Source organism: Protomyctophum bolini, assembly GCF_963924005.1.
Source record: "Protomyctophum bolini genome assembly, chromosome: 1".
Classification (NCBI taxonomy): Eukaryota; Metazoa; Chordata; class Actinopteri; order Myctophiformes; family Myctophidae; genus Protomyctophum; species Protomyctophum bolini.
This window is the reverse complement of record NC_137862.1, coordinates 29,279,444-29,304,104: the sequence shown is the minus strand read 5'-3', so window position 1 is coordinate 29,304,104 and position 24,661 is coordinate 29,279,444. Positions and strand designations below refer to the sequence as shown.

At 43.3% G+C, this 24,661-nt stretch overlaps 1 protein-coding gene across 1 annotated transcript in view; it reads left to right on the top strand.

Moving 5' to 3' along the window:
• cdh8 (cadherin 8) overlaps positions 1-24,661 on the top strand; it is a gene marked incomplete at both ends in the record, with an annotated part of 197,652 nt that overhangs the window by 69,288 nt on the left and 103,703 nt on the right. The window contains one exon of the mRNA XM_080759485.1: positions 11,510-11,804. Within this exon, the coding sequence (XP_080615611.1) occupies positions 11,510-11,804 (295 nt within the window). The remainder of the gene's footprint in view (positions 1-11,509; positions 11,805-24,661) is intronic.

Below are 24,661 nucleotides of genomic sequence, written 5' to 3'. Positions count from 1 at the left end.
AAGGCACCACTTCCCCTGACAAGGAGTCCTGACATAAATGCTCCATGTAAAGTCCTGCTACACTTAGTGTACGGAGAGCCCAGGGCTGACGAGCCAATGGAGTCTTCCTCATTAGGATACTGTGATTGTTCTAGTGATTGCAGTAAAAGCCTCTCTTCACCATGCACAGGACTGACATATTTCCTCAGTGGCTGACAGGCTAAAGCAGCCATGATTGGACGTTGCGGGATCGTGTGTGTGTGTGTGTGTGTGCTTGCGTGCGTGCATGTGCTTGCGTGAAATAGCTGACTGCTCATTTAACTCTGAAAAGTGTTCAAATGGAACCTAATCGATGGGTCCACTTGGTTCCATGTGTACCCTCTCTCTGCACACTCAATATTTTGAGTGAGGCAGCTGGAATTGCAGAGAATCCTGCAATTTTAGAATTGTGGACCGACACACACACACACGCACGCGCACACACACACACACACACACACACACACACACACACACACACACACACACACACACACACACACACACACACACACACACAGGGAGAATATGTTTTGAGCAGAACATAAATAGCATCACTATCGTCTATCAGGCAGAAACCTGTGTCCCAAAAATGTTAGTTTCCACAAAATGCAAATGGATGCATCCGGTGTAGTTTAGTCACAAGCTGTAGTATTCATACATTGCATTGGTTTGATACTAAGCCCTTTTAAACTTTTTTAATGAATATCTTTTAATTTGTATGTAGCCTATGGTAGTGTATGTTGATGCAATATACAGTATAGAACTACAATTGGGGTGGTTGTATTGTGTCGTGTGTGTGTGTGTGTGTGTGTGTGTGTGTGTGTGTGTGTGTGTGTGTGTGTGTGTGCTAGGCTACAGATGTAAACTTTTAGTTTTTATCTTTGGCAGCCTAGGGCATGTGCATAAGTTGGTTGTGAGGGGCTTACAAATGGCCGGCCTTTCCAAAAGGAGTTAGCGAGGTATTGCTCAGTTTCAGCCATTATAGGAAGCCGCTCAATTTGGAGGAGGCGTTGTTTCCTTTATCCATGATTTATGTCTGCTGCCCTGTGTCCGACATGTCAGCTGCACTGTATGTAACGATGCTTTGCCGTCCATGCACGTTGTAACTGGCTGCTCTCCCACTGTCAAACTGCACTGGCAGTGTTTATGTCCTTTGTACAGTAACAAGGTATTCCTGTACTTCTCATTATGTGGACATAAATAAACATTTCAAATGTGTGTGTGTGTGTGTGTGTGTGTGTGTGTGTGTGTGTGTGTGTGTGTGTGTGTGTGTGTGTGTGTGTGTGTGTGTGTGTGTGTGTGTGTGTGTGTGTGTGTGTGTGTGTGTTTTGCATCTGTGCGTGCAATTGCATGCGTATGTGCGTGTGTACTACTACTGTTCCAACAACATTGCACACCTGCAGTACATGTCATCATGGATACAAAGTACCTGCTGTACACTCCATGGATGAAGTGAATATAATCCAAAGAACACTTCAATAACGTGACTAATGTAATAGTGGAGTCATGCACTTTCCTGCAGCACCATGAAGGTCACATCATCATGGCCGCATTGTGTTTTGTCTCTACATGACTGCTTTTGTTACACCATAATGACATGTCCCTGTGCTATAGAGTATAGTATCGTGTCTCCCCTCCATTAACAGTGTAGGGATGAGTGAAGTGATAGTCATTCATTCATAAGTGAAAATAAGACAGAGACAATAGATGAGAACCGAGATCGGGAGCCATTTCCTATGACCATGAACAGGCCACAACCCTGTTATTTTCCTGATTTTCTTTGAATATATATATATTTCACAGTGCTGAAAGAACACAACTCTCGCACACCGTCTTCAAATTGCAAGAAAATAAATTGAACGGGAATACAACACATTTTGGTTATCTTAAATGGACATTTCACGGCCTGGGCCGGCTTAGCGGTCAAGGCACCTTGGCTGGTAATCCAGCATGACAGTGTGTCGCGGGTTCGAGTCCCGAAACACGACAAACTTTGCTGTATGTCTTCCCCGCCATCTCTCTACCAGTTTCCTGTCGAGCTACTGTATCAATAAAGGCAAAAAGAAAAAGGCCCAAAAATATCTTTAAAATGGGATATTTCACCACTGAAAGAAACCCTATAGCTACCACCCTTAGATCTCCATATATGGAGCTGACCTATGACGTTCCATTATGTTGGTCTGACCTCATCAAACTCGGTACACTCATGCTCCTTATATGGCAAGTACATCATTAATTCCATGTTGATCTGACCCCTCATGCCAAAGCTCCATGCAGTGCTCGCCCAGCAGTCTACCGTCAACGAGGCGGATGCTTGTACGCGACCAAAGGGCGAGGTCGCTTCTTACTGGTTATATATTGTAGTATAGATAACAGTAGCACAATTTGAAATGTTTGAAATGATGACGGGTTTGACTGGATTGCTGAATTCCAACAATGACCATAATGCTTTGGTGCACTTCCCCTTCTTGTGGAGTGCAGGGCGGATTGATGGAGGTGTGACTTTGTAGTCCAGAAAGAGAAGTGAGACCACATTTCCATGATGGCATCATGTCTAAAATATCCAAAAACACACATGGCACATGAAACCCCCAAGGAAGTGCATGTGTCTTGTCTCCGACCTAAACACCATTAAAATAAGATATTTTTGCAAAAGGGGTAAAGTGGCCTTTTTACTATACTCAAGTATACAGTATACCTCACTGCCCCCAGAGCCTGGGTCTATACCTGCCCCCCTCCTTTCTAGGGAGGGACTCACAGCATTGTAATGCAACTCATTGTGATCTTGTATAGTTCTACTAGTTTTGCCTATAAATATTTGACCTATGACCATGAATTTAAGTTTTACTGAAAGTTGTATCACATATCAGTAACAATACAACGAATAGCTAAGCCTTGTTGTCACAGATGGTTCAAGCTATTCATGTTTTTCTTTTTGTTATTATAATACCTCCACATGTATAAAGTTTCACATAGAGAACAACATAACCAATATTCCAATTCTATGTTTGGCAGACATTCACAATTCAACTATATACAGCATCAACACTCTACAGTAACAGATGTTTTATGGGTTATGTTAAGGGAGCGTGGCATAACAACCACTGCGTGGAATGCAGTCACAATAAAATATCTCTGATGTACGATGAAAAGGAAATCAAAAGAGCAGGCCTGCATTTACAGTTTACCTCCTCTATAAAGTTAACAGACGTGCACGCACGCATGCACGCATGCACAATATGGGGGAAGAAGAAAAAAAACTGACAGCCCATCATTAATTTGGGCTCATTTAAAGGTTTCTCAGCGTGCAGGATGTTGTGAGGCATTTGTGTTAATGAGCTACATCTTTCATGTGAAATGATGGCACAATTAGGAAAACAAAAGTGCAAGGTGTGACAATTTAAGTGAATGTGCTTTGTCAGTGTCTGCGAACAACACCTCGGAGACAAGTGCACGCAGAACACACCGCCGAGCTCATGAAAACGTTGCGGGGGGTTTAGAGGTCGAGGGAGGGGGGGGGGTTACCTTGCTGGAAAGCCTCCTCCAAAAGGATCCTCCTATTGAAGCTCTGTGACAGGGAATTAAATAGATGCTGCTGATTGTTGTGTAGCTCATGCGTAATTGTTGTCCTGTGTCTGTGTGCCCGCGTACCATGAGGAGATGTTTGTTGACAACGTTGTCTAAGGAGCAGCAGGGATGACTGGCCTGGCAAAGCACTGGAAAACAGTTTGAGGATCACTGACCATTATAGTGTATGTACACCTCTATCGAAAGGATGAGCCCCTAGAGATGCATCATCTCATTGTAGAGGGGGTCCTCAACATAAACAATACATACAATACATAGTTCACAAACAATACAACAATACATATAGACAACCAGACAAAAGCTCTCCCAAAGATAGCCACTCCCACCCCACTGATTCAACCCCTGTTCATATGGGAAAAAATCATACCCACTGCACAATAAAACCATATGTTACTAAATAAAATACAAACATGCGGTAGCAACATGCACATGTGATAATAAACAGCAGCATCAAGCAAACAGGGTACAAATATGAACATGCATATCAATCAGTACATTCCGTTTGTTATAGAAGGACAAAGATAACTGCCAAGAAGGATACGTAAATTAGAAGCATGAGCACTCTGTTAGAAGGTGAATGAAGATTGATTGTAAAACTATTGATGGATCGATATAGTGTTTTAAAACTGTAATTTATTTTCTGCACCATTGAGTTAATATGGGTCCTATACTATACTGTATATAGTGTCCCATGCCCCATTGTCATAATCGGTGAACTCTCTACGAAAAATATCCGATCTACCTCCGATCTCGTGAGCTTTTCGGGCCAAGATAATCCACATCATGGGTGAACCATAGAAGATCTATTGATGAAGATCAGAGGGAAGAACAAGGCAGGAAAGAAGACAGTTTGAGCGCTTTGTTCCACAAACAAGTAAAGTGTTTCAGATAGTCAAAGCTTGTTTCACAAAAGCACACTCGTCGGGTCTCTCTTATCGTATTTACAAATGGCACAGCCGTAGGGTCTCTCATGTATACAATAGTATATGTAAGTCACTGCACAAAGAGCATGGAATATACGGTTGTGTGTAACTTACCAACAAACTCCGGTAAACTCCTGTAATGTACCATCACCCCTGTATATTACTGTATATGCCAGCTAAACTTGAGGTTTACGGGCAAATCTAGTGCCCAAAATTGCCTGTTAACCCCTCTTTTCACTGGGTGCAACCGCAGGGTCTTTCTTATAGCTTATTTCCATGCTGTACAGCCCTATCTATAGATGTGTCTCAAATCATGTTTTATATATTCCCACGAGTGAGGAGTACAGAGAGAGCTGGACTGCTCAATAGTCCTGTGACAAGGGAAATGTCAGACAGGCCTTAAGAGAGGAGTTCAGTACAAAAGAGGGGTGACTAAAAAGGGCTGGACGACAGTTGGAATGCAAGCACGGTTTGCACTGCACAGCATGTGGCTGCACATCTGATGCCTTTAAAATGGTACGGTGGTATGGTCTGAACAAAGGAATGGACACCTTTAGCCACAGGGTTCACAGCACAGAGCAGAGGGTTTGGGGAAAAGAATGAATACAAATCGTATACCGCAGATGGAAAATATATAACGGAAATAAAATAGTGTGTAGGCCTACATGAAACTGTAATGTATTTTCCCATCAGTGTATAGAGGGGAAAAAGGAGGGGCCTAATGACAGACCCCTGGGGAGACTCCTGGGGTCAATGAAGTGCATATGCTTTAAACATTTTGACAGGTCTACAACAATATAACGGTCACACGCTGTACTAACACATACACTGCGAGAAACATGCAGTACTGCATTGCGATGTGTGATTGCAGGTACACAATCACATGACGTTGAAATTGTAAAAAACACAGGATTTGATCCTCCCGTGCAGACAGCAGAGGGACATCCTGTGATGGTGAAAAGTAGTTCATTTCAGTTCACTTGAGGTGAGGTGCACCTCGAATGAACTCAAAGGTATTTGAGGTGAGATGAGTTACGTTATCGTACCTCACCTTGCATTCCAATATGCCCTCCAAGTCTGTATCGCCTGTTGCTGCAAAGAGAGGGTTAGAGTTTGTGTGTACGTTTAACCTCATTTTTATCATTTTATTTAATTTAATTTAATTGTCTCCACCAGGCCGAAGGCATGGGGAGAGAGAACATTTTGCACTTGTGAGTCCGTGTGTGTGAGTGTGTGCGTCCGTCCGTCTGTTACCAGCTAATCTCCGGCACCGTTAACCGTTAACCACATGTCCCAGAACGGCTTGTTATAGCGCCACCAGGAGCCCAACTTTGAAAATATATTACTCCTCTAGATTCTGTCCAAAAATCGCGCAAATCTCGTTATGTGTGGAATAATAACAAAGTCATTTGTACAATATATATAGGGCACGGGCTGCCCCGTGACACACACTATCTTTATAGTCATGTGTTCAATCAAGACGGATCTGATATTTCATATTCAATCCTAATTGGCTAACATTGGCTTTCAAAGTTTGCAAGTTATGAACAAAAAGCCTCAAATCTTGAACACACCATGCAATTTACGTGACATCTTTCACAGACTTTCCTACTAGGCTGAGGAATATATATCCCACCCTTTTCACATTGGCCTGTTATAGCGCCATCAACAGGTGCTTTTTGCAAAACATATTTTTGGAACAAAATGCTTCAAATCATCAAATCATCTGGCACCACTGTCCCTTCCATCTATAAATTAGCGACTTTAAGCAACGACGGATACGGCAGTCGGCTACGGCAACCGGAAATGGAACAGTGCTCGATACATAAACCTGCTCTCTGTCGCAGCCCTTACACTTACATGTAGTGTCTACAACGCCATGTCATAAACATGTTTATTGAAATTATAGCTGTCATACATTTACACCGATTGGGGTGGCTCGTATCAATGGGCAAGGGGGGCTCAGCCCTCCCTATCTTATGGAGTAAAGATGAAAAATTATTATTAAAATGTTTTAGAATAGATACTTTTATATTCTGCAGCAACAGCATCAAATAGTTACAAGAAAAACACAAAATAGGTCAAAATGGGCTGATTTCTTACAGCCCAAAAGGCTTCCATTGGTTTTCATTGCGTTGAATGATTGACAGCTGCCAAGACACGCCTGCTTGGTTTACTTGCCATTGGGGCTAAATTAAATCTCTCAGCCCCAGAGCCAATAGGGTAACAAGACTACTCGCCCCGTTTCTGTTTTCCTCCCAGAATTTTCCCCAGTGAGGGGTGGGAGAGGCTGGACAGCAGGCGGCTGGACTTTGAATTTCTCAAACTATAAACTTTCATGAGAGCAGACAGCCTAAGTACAAATATTATTTAATGACAGTATATAAGAGCAGCTATCTACATATACCGGTAAATACAAACAATGTTCAGTGGAGTGTTTGTTGTGGGCATGCACTTCTGTTGTTGTGGAGCACTTGCAGTAGCCTGTAACAAAGTATAGGCCTGTAGTTATGTAGTAGTGTCATTGCTGTGTACTTTGATATCTGGAATATGATGCTATTGCTGCAGGTTGAACTCTATGGTTGAACTAGTAGCATATAGTATAATGGATGTCTTATAGCCCCGCCACCCAAAATCACTGCCAGCCGCCACTTGCCATCACCTCTCTTGTGCTGTGTAATGTGTTGGCATGCTCTGAATATTAACCATGTTTATTAAAACGGTTTTAGAATAACACAGATTGCTCCAGGACCTTACTTTTTCCACTGCTGATCATGTCCAGCGCATGTAAGAATTAAGCAATATCGGCAAGTTAGCTGATGCGCGATGGGGTGTTTTAAAAAAATAATAATAATAGTGTTTATGTTTGACACATGCTGCATGGACGCGTCACCATTGCAACCAATGTCGCTGTCACCGGAGGCTGACGATTGCTTAACGATTTTGACAGCTACGGCGTGGGTGTCATAGCCGCCGTACTTCCGTGTAGCGGAGCCGTCCTGAAAACAGTCATTGTTTAAAGTCCCTATTGTTTCAGTGGTGGGGGTGCAAGTCCGTTTAAAATCTTAAATGTGAGACAAGCATCTGCAAAATGTTTAAAGCTATCAAAATGTAATAAGTTGTACTTTTCGATTATGGCAATGGTTGTAACGGTTGGGCTTTTGGTCCAGTGTTTTTAGTGTCTGTTTGTACAGTGACTCTATGGGTTTTAAAGTTGTCACAATAACCTTTCACTGCTTGTACCTGTATGAGTGACAAATTGCCCTCTTGGTTCTTGATTTGCTGTGCGTATGTGGTATGTGCGTGTGTGTGCTTTTGTGACAGCGTTCTAGTTGCTTTCCGTTCAGTTTGGCAGGTTTGATTTGCCTTAATCCATGCTTTGACTCCAGGTGTAAAAGCTGGAAGTTACTTCTTGTCCAACGAGCGGTAGAAGATAAATTGCAAAAAGGGAAATTGCTTTACGTGGAAAAAGAAGATTGCCCAATTTAAATAAAACACAATTATCCACAAACGACAATCACTTGATGGAGGTTGGAGTGACTAGATTGTCTGCACAGAGCATGCTGACATCTTTAACCAGTACAGTTGCCTACTTGGTAGATTCCTTTTTCACTCTACACCAATGTCTTCACCAGAATATCCAATCTACAAGCTCACAATTCGAGTGGTTAAGTTGTGGGGCAGCCAAGTTGTATGAGTCTATATACACACCAGGCTGTATTTTGTTGCCCAGAATGAATAGGTTGTACTTGAAGAGATTAGGGCAGTGATGGTATTTCAATGGCTTTCGGTCCAGTGTCTTATCATCTTGTTTAGAACATGAAGAGCCGTTATTGCAGTTTTATGACCAATTTGTGATACAAAAGACCATTGCATGCATACTGTAGGTCTGTTGAAAATTCCTTATGCACTGTACCTGAAATTCATCAATCTGCATTATTATGCACTTTAAAAGTCAGCATAGAATCTAAATGAATTCAGAGATGTAGTTGAATAATTTTTTCCATGTCTTTTGGTTTAATGGAGAAGTATATTCTGAAAGTGTTCCCCATACAGGAATTACTGAGTCATTGTGCCAAGAAGTTGAAATTAGAAAGTTATAAAAGGAGGATGTTTTGGAGGACTTTGTGAAATGACTTAAGTGAGTCAAGGACGACGGTAGCCTCCTTAGGCTCCTTCGCCGAGTTTGGACATCTGAAAAGCTGATTGAGCCACTAACTAATAGGGAGATTTTGGGTCGGAAATGATTGGCGTCTGGGATCTGATAATCTGGCCAGATAAATCACGATTAGGGCCGGTTAGGGCCGGCCCAATAATTAGCAGACATGTTTGATATCTATCTGGGTGATTGATTATGTGACTGGGGGGGCAGTGGGACCGACCGAGAAAGACAAGTTTACACTTCTATAGGTGAGAGAGACGTGAATGAGAGAACTTTTGACATGGTGGACCAATTTATATTGTAAAATCAAAGACATTTGTAAACTCTCTGAGTTACAAGCCCACTTAACTATCATTTAGCTGGGGACACCCTGGAACTACCGTAAGATATAGACACTCACAAACGTGAGTGTCTATATCAGTGGTTATCAAACCTTTCCATGCCAAGGACTCCCAAAATAATAGGACACGGACCCCCCCCCCCCCCCCCCCATCTGAAAATGTTTAGTGGCAGGGACCCCCAGAAGCAACGATTTGTGTAAAAAATAAAATACAACACATTTTCCTGATTTGTCTGCTTTGGGTCTGACGGACCCAGCCATGGGTCCGACGGACACGACACCGGGCACTGATCTCCCTGTTGGTGTGTGGAATGCGTGTGTCATTTTTGAAGTCGGCAGGAGCTAACGGTTCGAGTTACGTGGATTACAGACGTACTGTAGCCTACTTACACTCACAGAAAAAGAAACGTGGTGCATTTATAGATAGATTTCTTCGATTTTTCTCCATTGTCAACATATGGCTAATTAGTGTTATTCCTACAACTCTGAATGCATTATGAACCGCATAAGCAGACCTTGTCCACTGGCAGTATGTTTGGAGCGGCTTGGCACAGTATTGTCAGACTCATTAGTTACAGTCAGCCTATGGAGTGAGTAAGAGCCAAATGCTCGGCCTAGCACATAATGCTGCTATAGGGTGAACTAATGAAACTGTAATTACAAAACATAATGAAGAATGCGCAGTGTACAGTATGTATCGTCCAGGAATGTCAGGGGCTTTAGCTTTTAGTGAGCTTGATTCACAGTGTGCGCAGTATTTTACTCATGGATTTTTTTATGGACTCTGATGATTTTCTATTCTAACAACCATGTATAACGCCGGATATCTCACAGTGCAGTGCAAAGCCTCTGAGGTGTTTTAGCATTTAGAGAATTTCACACTGCACAGTCCAATATCCGCGGCACATTGCATGCGTGCATGTGTGATGTATTTGTGAGCTGTAACAAGCTGCTCTATGTAGGCTAAGGTCCATTTCCAGTGCTGCTTATAAAGTTATATCGTCCCCAGTGGGGCTCATTTAGCAGAGGGTGTGTGGAATAGACTCCCCGTTGCAGTGCAATGCGTTGCAGCATGCTGGCTGTCAGATCTGCAGCATCCTGGCAGTGCAAAGATATAATGCAGTCCTCATGAAAACGCACTTGGGTGAAATCAGCCCTCAGCGGTTTCCGCCAGACACAGTAGGGGTTGGCCCTTGGCCCCTTGCATCCAGCAGCCCAACCCAGTAGTCACTTTGAGCACTGTATGTCGGACATTACTAACCCTATACCCAAACCCTAACCCTAACCTCATGCCTTAACCGGCCATGTATGCCGGACTCCATCGCCTCATGATCAGTCTTAACTAACTGGCCACGGTCTAAAACTGGCCAACGGCAAAAAAAAAACAGTTGTTTGCAGTTTGCACAAAAGTATACTTGGTGCAAGCAGGATTCAAAACCGGGAGGTGTAGATTCAGGGTATATTAACTCAGTGCTTCCCAAACCTTTTTATATCAAGGACCCCCAAATTGACGCGGACCCCCATTTGAAAAGATATGCCAGGGAGCCCCATAAGAGAAGATTTGTCATGGTTCTCAAATCAACCCGTTTAATTTCAAGGACCCCCAGTTTGACATGCATTTAGCTCAGGTCCATAGCTCTATTGCGTTGCATTTAGTGCTATGTTACTCTCAACTTCCGCCGCTCGCATGAATGCAGACCAGCCTCTCGTCTTTAGCGTAAATAAAAATAAAGTTTTTGCTACTCACCAAAACAAAGGCGGGTTGTGTCATTAGAAAGCCTACTTTCCTTAGTGGAAGCAATCTGAGCCCCCCACCACACGTATAAACAGTACTTTTTGGCCAGAAAGGGATTTTTTTTCACCAAAAGAAAAATATTCTCTATATGACAGCTCTTTTCAGCTCCCGTCCGCTTCTCATTGTAAATAGCAATATCTAAACGCGTGAATCTTTTTACAATAACGGAAGCCATTGAAGGTTAAAATGGGTCTTAATGCTTCCAACTCGAGTAGAATTATGTTCCATGACAAAGAAAATATATGATGTGGAGACGATTATTATCATTACTATTGAAGGTGGTAACAGTCCATTTACTCAGTACGATTATTTCGCGGGCATATTTAGAATGTGTGCAGGATTTAGTTGACACAATTAAATAAAATTACAATATTATTCAATGTGGGGCAGACAGCCTGTCACAGCCAGATTTGGGAGACCAGTTTAGCGTTGTTGTTGTTGCAAGGAAAGCGGTACAATGAGACTTTAGTGGTTGTTTTAGTCTCAGATCAGTTCAAACACCGCTCCGACGGAAGTATCTCAGAAGTATCTCTGGAGGGGGGGCGCTTAACAGTACATCACGACTAAAATACGGATTAGTTCTCTATAGCGTTGCCATTGGATCAACCCCGATCACTCGGTATACTACATACCGCCAAGTCTCACTCACACGTCTTTTTTTTCGTCCCAATATATTTCAGCTCCACACGGATTTGGACGTGGGTGGCAAGAACATCAAGTACGTGCTGGCGGGCGAGGGCGCGGGCACCATCTTCGCCATCACAGAGATGACGGGCGACATCCACGCCATGAAGAGGCTGGACCGCGAGGAGAAGGCCGAGTACACGCTCACGGCGCAGGTGGTGGACGCCGACACGGACCTGCCGCTGGAGCCGCCGTCGCAGTTCATCATCAAGGTGCAGGACATCAACGACAACCCTCCGCAGTTCCTCCAGGGCCCCTACAGGGCCTCGGTGCCCGAGATGTCTGCTGTGGGTGAGTCAACATGAGCGCCACGCGAGACACACACACACACACACACACACACACACACACACACACACACACTCAAGCCCCCCAGAACGGCTTCTTTTACCCTACTGGTCAAAGCTGGGACTGCAGGCGGGGGGCCCCCATGCATTTAGCACGAGGTAAACCCCCGTGCAGCAGCTGAGGGTTTAACCTTTGAGTGCTCGTTTTCACTTCCGCATTTTGGACACCAAAGTTTTGTGTCTAAAATCGGGATTTTGTTTTGCAGAAGTAGAGCGTTTTTCCGGGTGCTTCAAAACGTCACTGAACAGTCAACTTCCATTGAAATGAATAGCTGGGGGGGGGGGGGCGTGGCTGTCGCTTCGATCCGCACGCTATCCTCTATATATGCACCCACTGGTTAGCAGTGGCTCAGCGGTGTATAGTGGTGGCGGGGGTTAGTGTCGGAATGTCTCTTGAGCAAGACGCTGAACCCCGAATTGCTCCCGATGTGCAGGTTGGTTCTTTGCTTGGTTTCCGCCGCCATCGGTGTATGAATGTGTGGCTATGGGTGAATGTAATGCAGAATCTATGGATATGAAATGTTTTCCATATTGTGCAGCCCTAACACGCACGCACTCACGCACGCACACACACACACACACACACACACACACACACACACACACACACACACACACACACACACACACAAACACACGCACACACCAGCAAAAAAAACAGTACATAATACAGACCAGAAGACATTTGGTTGTTGGGAAATAATGAGCAAAAACATTTGGGTCATCCATTACTCTTTTCCCAGTTGGGATAAACCACAGAAATATGTATGAAGAGCACTATGTGGGCAGGTAGCCTATTAAACAGTATGATAATGATGTATAACGGTGCAATAGTGTGTACAATCACTGGCACAATACCAGCTTCTATGGTATTGGTATGCCTTGATGTTTGGCATGGTATTTCTTAGCATACATACAGTATGAGGGAAGAAATCAGTGAATTCTCCTTGTGGAACACCGTGTACCTGCAATCATAAATGATCCAAATATTTATCCCATTTAGACCTGAGACCAGATTCTACAAATGTTTCTATGTCAGTGGTTCTCAAACTATTTCATGTCAAGAACGACTGGAATTATATGTACTTGGCCGCCGACCCCCATCTGAAAATATGAATCCCCAGAAGCAAAGATTTGAGTTAAATACGTTGAAAAAAATCTACAAGCTTGTAGCGCGGCACAAGCTTTGTAGATCTGCTATTTTTCAATAGCTAAAGCATAACATGCTGTAATGCTTAAACTCCAAAAGGGGTTCCCATTCTGAATGGGCTAAGACAATGCGATCATGCACTTGAGGTTCGATATGATGCAGGCCGGGTATATTTTCTTATCATCGTAACAGCAGAACATACAGGCAGCTCAGACCGTACATACAGTATGTGAACGCATTGTTGTGTCGTATACACAAACCCACACCTATTAGCACAGGCCTTTTGTGAACACAATGCTGGCATCCACAGTTTGCTTGACAGCATGGAAGTAGTGCTAATTGCCCACGGCTACGGCGCCCCATCCATATATATCCTCCTCTGCCTCCCGGTATAACAACTAAACACACAAAACCGTCTCAAACTATTTGAGCAGGGATAACATTATTCATATATTCCACATAGAGTAATTCTTATACTCACCCATGCATATGAATCGCTATACTGTCTGATCACGTGCATTTCAAACATGCTGCTCGCGGTTACTCGGTTGGATGTCTGCGAGTGAAATGTGTGTACACGTTTTAAGCGAAGCCCTCCAGTTGACCCCCCGGAGCAGTGCCAGTGCAGGCTTTAGCCTGAGTTGTACAGTAGGTTGCGTAACGGTGTCGCACGGCTGAAAATAGCTCAGGACCAGGGGGGCAGTCAGACGGATATTTTGTGAAGCCACTAAGGAAATGAAAGTTCATATAATGGCCTGTTGTGGCGCTGTCATTGGGCTCAAAAAAACCCATAGCCCCATACAAGTCCATGTATTTGGGCCCAACTTCACCTAGACTGTATTACCTTAATAAACATGGTCATGAATACTTTTTGCTTCCAGTCACTAGTTTAAAGTCTCATTTCTAATGTCATAATATTGTTTTTGGAAAATTATGGTCCCATTTATTAAAAAAATGACCATAAAGTCGCGCATGTTCTGAGGGGCGTGGCTACCGTTACGGGATCCCCCACCCACTCGAGTCAAAATAAAAACCAACAAAGAAGAAGGGGGAAGTCCCGCCTCGTTGTCTGGGCCAGCCAATGGGCCAGCTGGCCTGAACTGGGCCAAAACGGATCTAGAAAGATGGCGACTTCCATTGCAAGGACTGACAGGCTTCATTTTACGTTCACGTTAGACCCGCGGAACGCTTTGTCCATATTTTTTATAGTCTATGCTCAGGACGCATTCTGAGCTATTTATATATTTATATATCAGTGGTTTTCAACCAGTGGTCTGCGGACCACCAATGGTCCTTGAGGTGGTTCCAGGTTATCACTTGCATTACTTAATTTACAAGAAGTCTATACACAATTAGAGAATGTAGAAAATGTTTTATTTTGATCAACGTTTGCCTTATCTCTCCTTATGGTACCACATCAATATATAGCATGGAATGTGGACATGGTCCAATGACAACAAAGCATTCTTTAGTTTTGTGTCCGAGAGGCTATAAATCTCATCAAATGGTAATTTGATGAGAATTGGCTCAAATGCCGAATAAATAATGGACGTTGATGTGAAGACGGTTGAAAACCACTGTTGTAGCTCATCTCCTTTCAGCGCGTGACCAAGCATATTGCTCATAAGGCTTCACAGTGAATCCTTTTTGACGACTATAGCCGGCCGCTGATCAGCGAGGCTTCCCGTTATAGCTGTTTTGACATTGGGGGAGAGTGGAGAGGGCAATGGAGGTCTATTGTTGTTATGCACTGGTACGCACTTGTTACTGTGATTCCTCGTTGGGGGGTTCCTCTGGTTACCTGGCCTGTCATGATGCTGATCTAGCATCCGGGGGCCAAGGTAAAGGCGGTGGGGGTGGTACTTGGATGTAACTGAATCCGTTTGCTAGACCTCCTATAGATGGCTTCCTTCCAGGCCGTAATGGAGGCTTCAGTTTGACTTAGTGTCAGGTCTATTTGCTGTTGATAGTGGTGGTGGTGGTGGTAAGTAATGTAATGTGATTCCTTTCATTTAATTTTACTTGAGTATAAAAGCAGCAAGACCACGAATGTTATAGAGATGTTTTGTTGAAATGAAGGGACCGTACCTATGTTCCCTCAGCCCTATGTTCCCTCGGGTCCGCGTCAATATGCAGACGGTCCGATCGACAACCTACCTCAAACCCTCACCCTAACCCTAACCTCCCCCGGGGCAGACACCTAAACCTAACCACCCACCCTCTCCCGACCCCCAGCGCACCTCGGACCAATGCTCCTTCTGAGGGAACATAGGGCTGAGGGAACATAGGGCTGAGGGAACATAGGTATGACCCCGAAATGGGATGTCCTGCATCAAACGTTTTACTTGGGTTGTTTGTTTTTACGTCGGGACACACACGCCTCCTCAGGAGACTTGGGTCAGATCTGAATGCCTTTTATTTGGCGTTATAGGAACCCGCTGCGACCCCATGCATGCCCCTGTTGATGTCAAATGCACAACCTTCCGCATGAAAGGCATATTGTGCTAAAAGTAAAAATACAAAAGTTTTGGCATCAACATCTACTTTAGTACTTACTAAAAGAAAATAGTCATTATGCAGGGTCCATTTCACAATCATATTAGTGGATTGTAATTAGTAATGCATTGGGAAAGGTGAGGCTGATTTGAATTACAGTTCTGCTTGGTGGATTAACCTATAATAATAATTATAATTCATCAATATTTATCTGTTTAAAATTATATTTTCTATTTAGTACATTTTGATACCAATGATTTTGTTACTCAAGTATTTATTTTATTTCCGGACCTTTACTTTTTACATTTCTTATTTATTTATTGTCATCAAAGGTATTTCTTTATTGATTTTTCAATAACAAAATCCTTCAGTAGGCCTACTGATATTTTTACTTAAGTAAAACATTTGAGTACTGATTTTTTTTTCAACCACTGCTGAGAACATTAATTGGCAATAGTTTCATGCCAATTCGAGGCTTTCCATAAGTATAGATCCCTCCGTGATGAAGCTACGGCTGCTACGCTAACGCCACGCACTCTCGACTCCGCCACAGCAAATCCATCACTTCCTGTCTGCGTGACGACTGATATGACCGACCCCAGACATTCACACACCTCCCCCATTCATCATCATGCCAGCGTGGCAGGGGCACATCAGAAGGTATAGCAGTGTCCTTTACGTCTGTGTCTTGTTTCGACAATATTGTACCAATGGAAAGCGCTTCGGACAAAACCTCTTAACTCCATTAGACCCTCAAACTGTCTGCTGAAGCAGCTAACTCCACCACCTCTTCCCCCTCTCATGGAAGTAATTGACAATATATAAAGTCACAACACCAACTTTGATGAGGCAGTATTGCTTTGTTTTAAAAAATATATGGTTTTACTTAATTTCCTAAAAAATGTATATTTAGCATTTCCTGAGAAATGAGCATTTTGGAGTGGTTTCTTCCCCGACAGATTATTCGAGAATAGCAGATACAGTAGTGTCCTTGAGCAAGACCTATAACTCCTACAGTAACTGTGTGTGTAATAATGCACCATTTATGCATTACTCAATACTTAAGCACTATATACTTCTGCACTTGGTCTCCTCGTTTTTCCTTCCCCCCACACACAATCTCTTTTCAGAAAAAAATAGCCGACCTCAAACCTCACTGTGAACTTGTAAGTAAGTAAGCCCTGCCGAGCCATGAGGCTCATAGGGCACGAACCCTTATATCCTGATCCAACCCTTGATGCTGGGTCTTTGGTATGACCCGGCCGGGGATCGAACCCCGACCTCCCAGTCTCAGGGCGGACACTCTAACCACAAGGTATTTTCCTTATTATAGGAAGGAGTGTTCATGTGGGTATGACTTTAATATTGTCAGTTGTGTTGTGTAACACACTCACGCACTGGGGGTGTAACTTTTTAACAGCGATACGATACGTGTCACGATACGTGGTTGACGATATGATACATGGACAATATCGGTTCATTATGGCGATACGATACGATTCAATGATTTGAAATCGATACAGTAACTATTTTGCATATACACTAAATATGTGCAAAACTTGTGCAGTTCTTTTAAGGGAAATATTTATAATTATGGATATAAATCAGTAAACACAGTGATTCCTTGTATGATGCAGATTGCAGAACATTGTATACTAGATGAAGTTGAACACAAACCAACGCCTTGACATGAACAGAAAGAAAACACTTTTTTTCCCCGATAGACCTTTTGTATGCGGCTATATGGAATGGAAATGTATAATTAAACCCATCTTTTTCGATACGACATTTGCTGTTTACATATCGATATGCTTTGAATATTTTAAATTAAAATAGATATTTTGATACAGATACTATATCGGTACGCACACCATTATTTCCCCATGCATTCCTCTCTCTCTCTCTCTCTCTCTCTCTATCTCTCTCTATCTCTCTCTTTCTCTCTCTCTCTCTCTCTCTCTCTCTCTCTCTCTCTCTCTCTCTCTCTCTCTCTCACTCTCTCTCCCTCTTGTTACTTTGTTATAGTTATTTCAAGGCTAGTGGTGTGTATAAATGGGGAGGGGTTCTGTCCTCGGTCTCATTGAGACACAGACTCCTGGCTGTTGCTATTCATCAGGGCGACGGAGGCATGCAGCCTGCAGAGCTCATGCAGATCACATGTCTGAAGGGCTTCATTACCTGGAAGCCATGCTACCTTTTAGTTCTGACTCCATGGGGACGAGAGGAGAGGAGAGGAGGGGGAGGGTGTGCATTACATACATACAGGGAGAAAGAGAGAGAGAGAGAGAGAGAGAGAGAGCAAAAGTGCGCCTGGGAGATTAAAAGAAATGCAAAGAGAGAGAGACAGAGAGAGAGAGAGAGAGAGAGAGAGAGACTGACTGTACATATTCCAAGGGGAAGAGGGACACATTACTGCTGAACAATAATCTCTTTACAAATGAGATATGTTAACATAGAGACCAAACCAGGGGTGGGTTTGGGCGTTGTGTGTGTGTGTGTGTGTGTGTGTGTGTGTGTGTGTGTGTGTGTGTGTGTGTGTGTGTGTGTGTGTGTGTGTGTGTGTGTGTGTGTGTGTGTGTGTGTGTGTGTGTGTGTGTGTGTGTGTGTGCGCGCGCGACTACAATGCTTACATTCACTAGAAAGAGAACAAATGCCTGGGGAGCCTCCGAGGGCTAACATTAGCATCTTAGGACCCAAAGACTGACGATATTACATCCATAATTCAGCAGAACAATGGATAATAAATAACATTTGATGAATAAGTAATGTGCATTACGTGTCTCAGCGTATGTTTTTGATTTGATTTAGTTCCCCTTCATTTTCGGAACACGTCTGTCCGTATGATAGATACAAAAACAACGCTATTTTCGTGCTCGGACGGACAGACGGACACATGGCCAGCCATAATAAATGAATTCATTCAATTTCAATGTATACCAGACAAAAAAAATACCAAAGAACAACATGGGTTCCTATGAAAGGAGCCTGTTACAACTAATTTAACACACACACACACACACACACACACACACGCACATACACATGCACCAACACACACACACACACACACACACACACGCACATACACATGCACCAACACACACACTGCACTGCACATGCACACTACACACACTACACTGCACACGTGTGCAGCACCGGCCCACATGCCGTTGCCAAACAAGGTGAGATAGATAGGAGCAGCAGTGGTTTTATTTACAGAGAAACTCCAGCGTGTCAGTTAAATCCCCTCTGCCTTGCAGCTCTGTCCTATCTCTATTTAGCATGGCCTCAGAACAGGAGGGCAGCCGGGCTGGCTTGGCACCGAGGCACACCAGGGAGAGAGGGAGGGAGGGAGGGAGAGAGAGAGAGAGAGGGAGGGAGGGAGGGAGAGACAGAGAGAGAGAGAGAGAGAGAGAGAGAGAGAGAGAGAGAGGGAGGGAGAGAGAGAGAACTATGCCTTGGCCAGGATCAGTGCTCTGACCCTCGCCACTCCAGCTGAGCCTGTGTGAGTCTCTCTCCACCCACAGCTCCATCACCATCGCTCCGTGCCTCCACCCAAAACCTCCCTGTGGGGTGGAAGAAGTATACTCTCATGTTGTCTTTAAGTAAAACAGTCTAGCAGATCCACAAGATTGTAGATATGCTATAATGCTTTGGCTGGTAATCTGAAAAGTAACTATACAGTAGTAACGGAAGTTACGAAATAAGAAAGTACAATATTTACCTCTGAGATGCAGCAGAGTAGAAATGTATAAAGTATATATATTTCTTAGCAAAACTACCTCAAATAATCCTTCCTTCAGTACCTTACTATAGAGTAAATGTTCTTAGTTACCTCCCACCACCGCCCCGGCCCCCCACCCACCTCCTTCCCTCCGTCCCTGGCCCTGGCCCTCAGGAGCCCCGGTGGGTCAGATGTGACCTCGCCCCAGCCCGGCCCCTAGCTCATGGCCCCAGCCCTGGCCCAGCTGCCCGGCGTGTTCAAGGGCCAGGAGCCCCCCTGCCACTCCATCCATCTGCCAAGGCCACTGCAGCCCAGAGCCTGGGATCAGAGAGGAGACACACCGCCCAGGCTCCCATCCTTTCCCTGCTCAAACGGCCAAAGGCTCTTTGCTGCACAGATAAAAGACATTGCTATAAATGTGCATCTCGTTCTTTTTTACTGATGTTGGGGACCCTGAAATACTTGCCTGGATTTCTTTTTTTGTTGGTCGTAAAAAAACTGTGATTTCTCTCTCTCTTTTTGAGTGGTGCTAGCCCCTCCTATATTCAGCTATAGTGTAGATTTTTGTCTTTCACAAACATTAAATTCCCATTGACAATGAATGGATGATGTACGATGATAAGACTTCACACGGGTGTGTTTTTTTTTCTTTCTTGAAGGACCCATGCACAGTTTGATGTATTGGGCCACGGATCCCCATTTGAGACCATAATTAAAACATCTCTGGGACTCCAAATCTACACTGCAAAATTATCAGTGATAAATGAACTCAGAGTATTATAAAAAGGGTACCAAATGGGCCCCGAATGCATGGGTGCAATGTGTCCTTTACAGACCTGCCAAAGGCTCCATGTTGGATCGGTGGTGGTGGTCCCTAGACCCAATGTTGAGAACAAAGTGGCATACCACGATTAATGAGCCTTTTAACCCAGGACCCCTTTTGCTGTTTTAAGCATATGTTATTGACAAATAGCAGATCTACAAGCTCGAGCTTGTAGTTTTGCTATTTTTTTAAAGTCGTGAAAATGAGGCGGAAATCTTTGAATTTATATTCTCTCAGAGCATTTTCTTTGCTTCTGGGGGGTCCCTGGAACAACATATTTTCAGATGGGGGTCCGCAGCCAAATTCAGATAATGCTGGGGGTCCATGACATGAAAAAGGTTGAGCACCACTGACATAGAAACATACGTTTTTCAGAAAACTGTTTTTAGGAGACATTTTTAGAATCTGGTCTCAGTATAAATGATTGAGTTAATATTTACCACTTGTGACCGTTCATTGCAGTGGAATATTACTCTTAGGTAAATCAAGGTTTGGGATTTTTCTTTTTTTCTAGCACATCTGGCCCAAATGGAGCATGAAATGTTCTCAAAATAGCACAGCTGTCCTTGTATTGATCTGAAAGAAGGCACTACTGAGGAGGATATGTAGGTAAATGGCAGTGGTAGTCCAGGTTAACTACAACGTGAGGAGGTGATGCTTAAGGGTAGGATACAGTAACTATTAGTTTTGGTTTAAAACTAAATGTTTTTATTTTTGTATTTTTTTAGTTTTTTAGTCCCCCACCTTTCATGTCAACTTTATTTATTTAATATATATCCTTTACTTTTACTTTATTAGTTTATTATAGACGAGACAATGCATATTAATGGGCATTACTCAAATGTAAATTTACAACGGATTTAACGGAATATGAAGCTATTTAACACTTATTTAAACTTTTAACTTTTTGTTATTTGAAATGGGTAATGTCGGGCAGGAAACTTTATCTCCAAACATACTTTTTTCTTTTTTCTTTTTCATAAATAAATGTCCTATTTTATAAAACAAAAAAAAGGGTAAAAACGCTGAAAACACTGGCACTGAATTAAATCATTGATATTTGGGACACAAAGATTTGAGCAAAAGTTGTGAAAATAGCTGGTCTGCAAACTGACCTATACTTTTTGGATGTTTGACATGTGCCCAAAATTAAATTGACTTAAATTGTGGCTTTAAAACAATAGAAAAGTATAGTAATCAACAAGAGCAATTGTGACTATACTGTAGATACTAACTACATCGAATCCTTTGGAACAAATTAAGGACTTTACATTTTTTCCCCGTTTTAATTTCCTGAAAAGTAGCAGTTTTTGAACATGCATGTTTTCCAAATGTGAGACAGGCGAGAACAGATGGGCTCTGATAATTAAAGGTCTGATCTCCACTCATTTCCACGTGTCTCACCTCCATCGAGTCGGCTCGTTCATCATCGATATATCTGTTAAATGACAAGCCTTTTCTTTTCTTCCCAGCTGCTGGGAGGGTGATGTGGTGTAGCCTAATCAGAACCATCATTAAAGGCGGCAAACGTAGACGGATGCTGGGCCCGTTAGTCCCGTTGCCCACGCCACTAATAACTCTGAAACCGTCGGCCAGAAAACCTCATATCTCCGTCTTTCGAAAATGTGGATGTTTTGTCGATGCCCTGGTTACTTTGTCACACAAGAGCGTCGCTACAAAGTACTGAAAATAGCCGATCTAACAAGCTTGCCAACGCGTGCCAACGCAACGCGTGACAACGCAACGCGTGACAACGCAACGTGTTGCGAGCAATTTTCACTTTACTTTTCTTTTTTAAATGATAATAAAAAAAATAAACAATTTTAGACATACAAGGTTTTCCACACGACAGCGACAAAATGCAAATCAACTCCAGGTAATCTATTAATGTCACTTCGACTTTGTGTCTGCGCTCCAATTTAGCGGATCCTGACACGTTTGGCGGGCGGGGTGGGGTGCCCCCCCCCCCTCCCCCCGTGCTGGCGCACAGACACAGATTTCATTTTACCGGGGTTCGCACAGAGCACGGCCCGCGAGGAAGGCAGAGACGGGCCATCTGTCTCCGCGCCCGCTTTATTAATCGCCCCCGATAATGAAGCGCATGCAGGCCGCCAGCAGCCCAGCACTCCTGGGGCGTTTCTCTCCCCCGCCTGCGTTCAGGCGGCGAAAACAACTTTCAGCAAGTTTGTTTCGGGCATGTGTAGCAATTATTGTCATTCCCCTCCCCTCCCCTCACACACACACACACACACACACACACACACACACACACACTCAGCATGAGGAGGATGGTCTATAGTGACCCCCCTCTCTTCTGCCGCCCTCCGTCCCCCTCCCCGTCCCCCCCTAATTACCTGAATAACTCGGAGCAGATTTAGTAATTTTCAACTACATCGCAACCCCCTTGTTAGATGCAGAAGGTAACATAATAAGCCTCATAATTCCAAGCATATGGTGGAGAGACAGGCGTGTGAATGTGCTTGCATGTACTGGCCTTAAAGTCAAACACCCCATTAACAGCAAATCAGGGGCCCACTAATCCAGTGAGATTTGAGCACATCCTGCAGTGCAAAATTAAATCATATAAAGTCCCCCATATGGACGGACCTGCACAGAAAAGAAGAAAGAAAAAAATAGCAACAAACTCAGTTTTAATTGAATTGAAATTGAAATATGATTATCTCATGAATATAGATTCAAGGAACTGACAGAGTTCCATAAATGTGAAGAGCACATCAAATATTAATTAGATTATATAAATTGATGAACAGCGGCCGCTCCATTGATGTCAGAGATTGTCACAAAGCCCCCATGGCTCATGGTTGACATGGAGGTCAGAATCAGGGACATGTACTGTACTGACACAGGCTGCAAGAGTTGCAGTATACAATATATACTGTGTTGAAAAGATGCCCTTGCTTGGCGATCCCAGCTATAATGTCACGGTGTACACAAATCACTCTTGAAGCATTGGAGCAGAGAATAGACGTCAGGGCGCTAAGTCCACAGGTTCACGTACTTGTTATTTGCATTGTAATCCCCATAGGAGGATTTTAGATCGCCTCATATAAGAACTGTATTTGGAAAAATAAATAATAAGCATCCCGGCCGTTTCACTCATATGGATATGAAGAATCAACTGACTGAGAGAAAACGGTATTGTTACTGCTGCTGAATTAGTTACATTTTCGTTACAAACAGACTACATGAAATATGACTGACTGATGGTCGTAAACGATACAGAGCCACCTCCACGGACCGCTATTGTTGGACCGCTATAGAGCGTCGCAGTCGCAGTCCAAGTAGATAAAAACAATAGATAAAAACGGCAGCTTACACTTTATTTTTAGTTTTTCTTCTTTGTAATTATTTGTTTGGTCCAAAATATTGTGTTTGTTGTCATGATTTGTCACGACTCGAGTTGGCTTCGTACGACGCTTAAAAGGTCTTTAATAAATACTTTTTGAAATGTCAATGGGAAAAATGCATTGGGATTCATTACCTGGGCCTGGCGTCGTCATGAAAGGGGGCGGGACTGCGACACTATTCTTATGTGATTTTAAGATGAGCCCATGTTATTCTCCATAGAGAAAAAACGTCCTTGAACCACGGGATGAGCAAGTGACGTCAGACTCAAGACTCTATAATGAATAGCAGAAATGTCCTATATCCACATTTAAGCTCTTTGGGCTCCAGCCTATACCATGTCTTACCCGCAATCTGTGAATTACGCATTTAGGAGCTTCCACTATCCGTAAATGGTATCTTGCGGCCACGCAATCCACCAGGACTGGACTGGGACAAAAATTTGGCCCGGTCATTTTGGCCCAGACCAGCCCACCACAACCAGCGTGTAGATAGTAGAAACCACCCGCTCCGTCAAGGCACACACAAACAAACAAGCCCCAATACCACCACTTTTACAAACAACATATAATAACAACAACACACTATACATTTTTGCCGACTCCTATATTTGCGGGCGGAGGTGTGTTCGTGGGCGTGTTGAAGCACTTTCATTGAAATTGCTATCTTGCCCACACAGGTATAGCCCCGGCTCTAGTGGTCTCGTTCTGGCTTAATTCTCCACAAATCTCTGTGATTGTAGTTTTACTATAAGCAACAAGTGTCAATTCCTTGTGTCCATTGTGTTTGTATAAATGTCTATTCAAATACGTTACCGGCATGTTTTATATGTGCCGTGCGTGATTCCATTCACTCGTTCAGTTTCATCCGTCCATTGCGCAGCAAATATTTGTGTTGGTCGCGTTGATAGATAGAATAGCTACTGGACACACATAACAATTAAACCCTCTGTATCAAATATAAATTAAGGCAGCGGCACATGGCTCTTCCATGGGCCATAGTGTAGGGCAGGGATGACCACACTTTTTTGAATTGAGAGCCACTTTCAGAAATGTCCAGATCAACAAGATCTACCCACCAACAAAATGATGATCCCATTGCCGAAATTGCTTTTGTGCACAACAATCTTGAAAACAAAGTACTGCATTGTGGGTTTGAGTGCAGGCCCTTTTAAATGGCAATTAATCAAATCACCTTAATTAAAATCGCATACACCAAAAAGTGTTATAAATATATATTTTT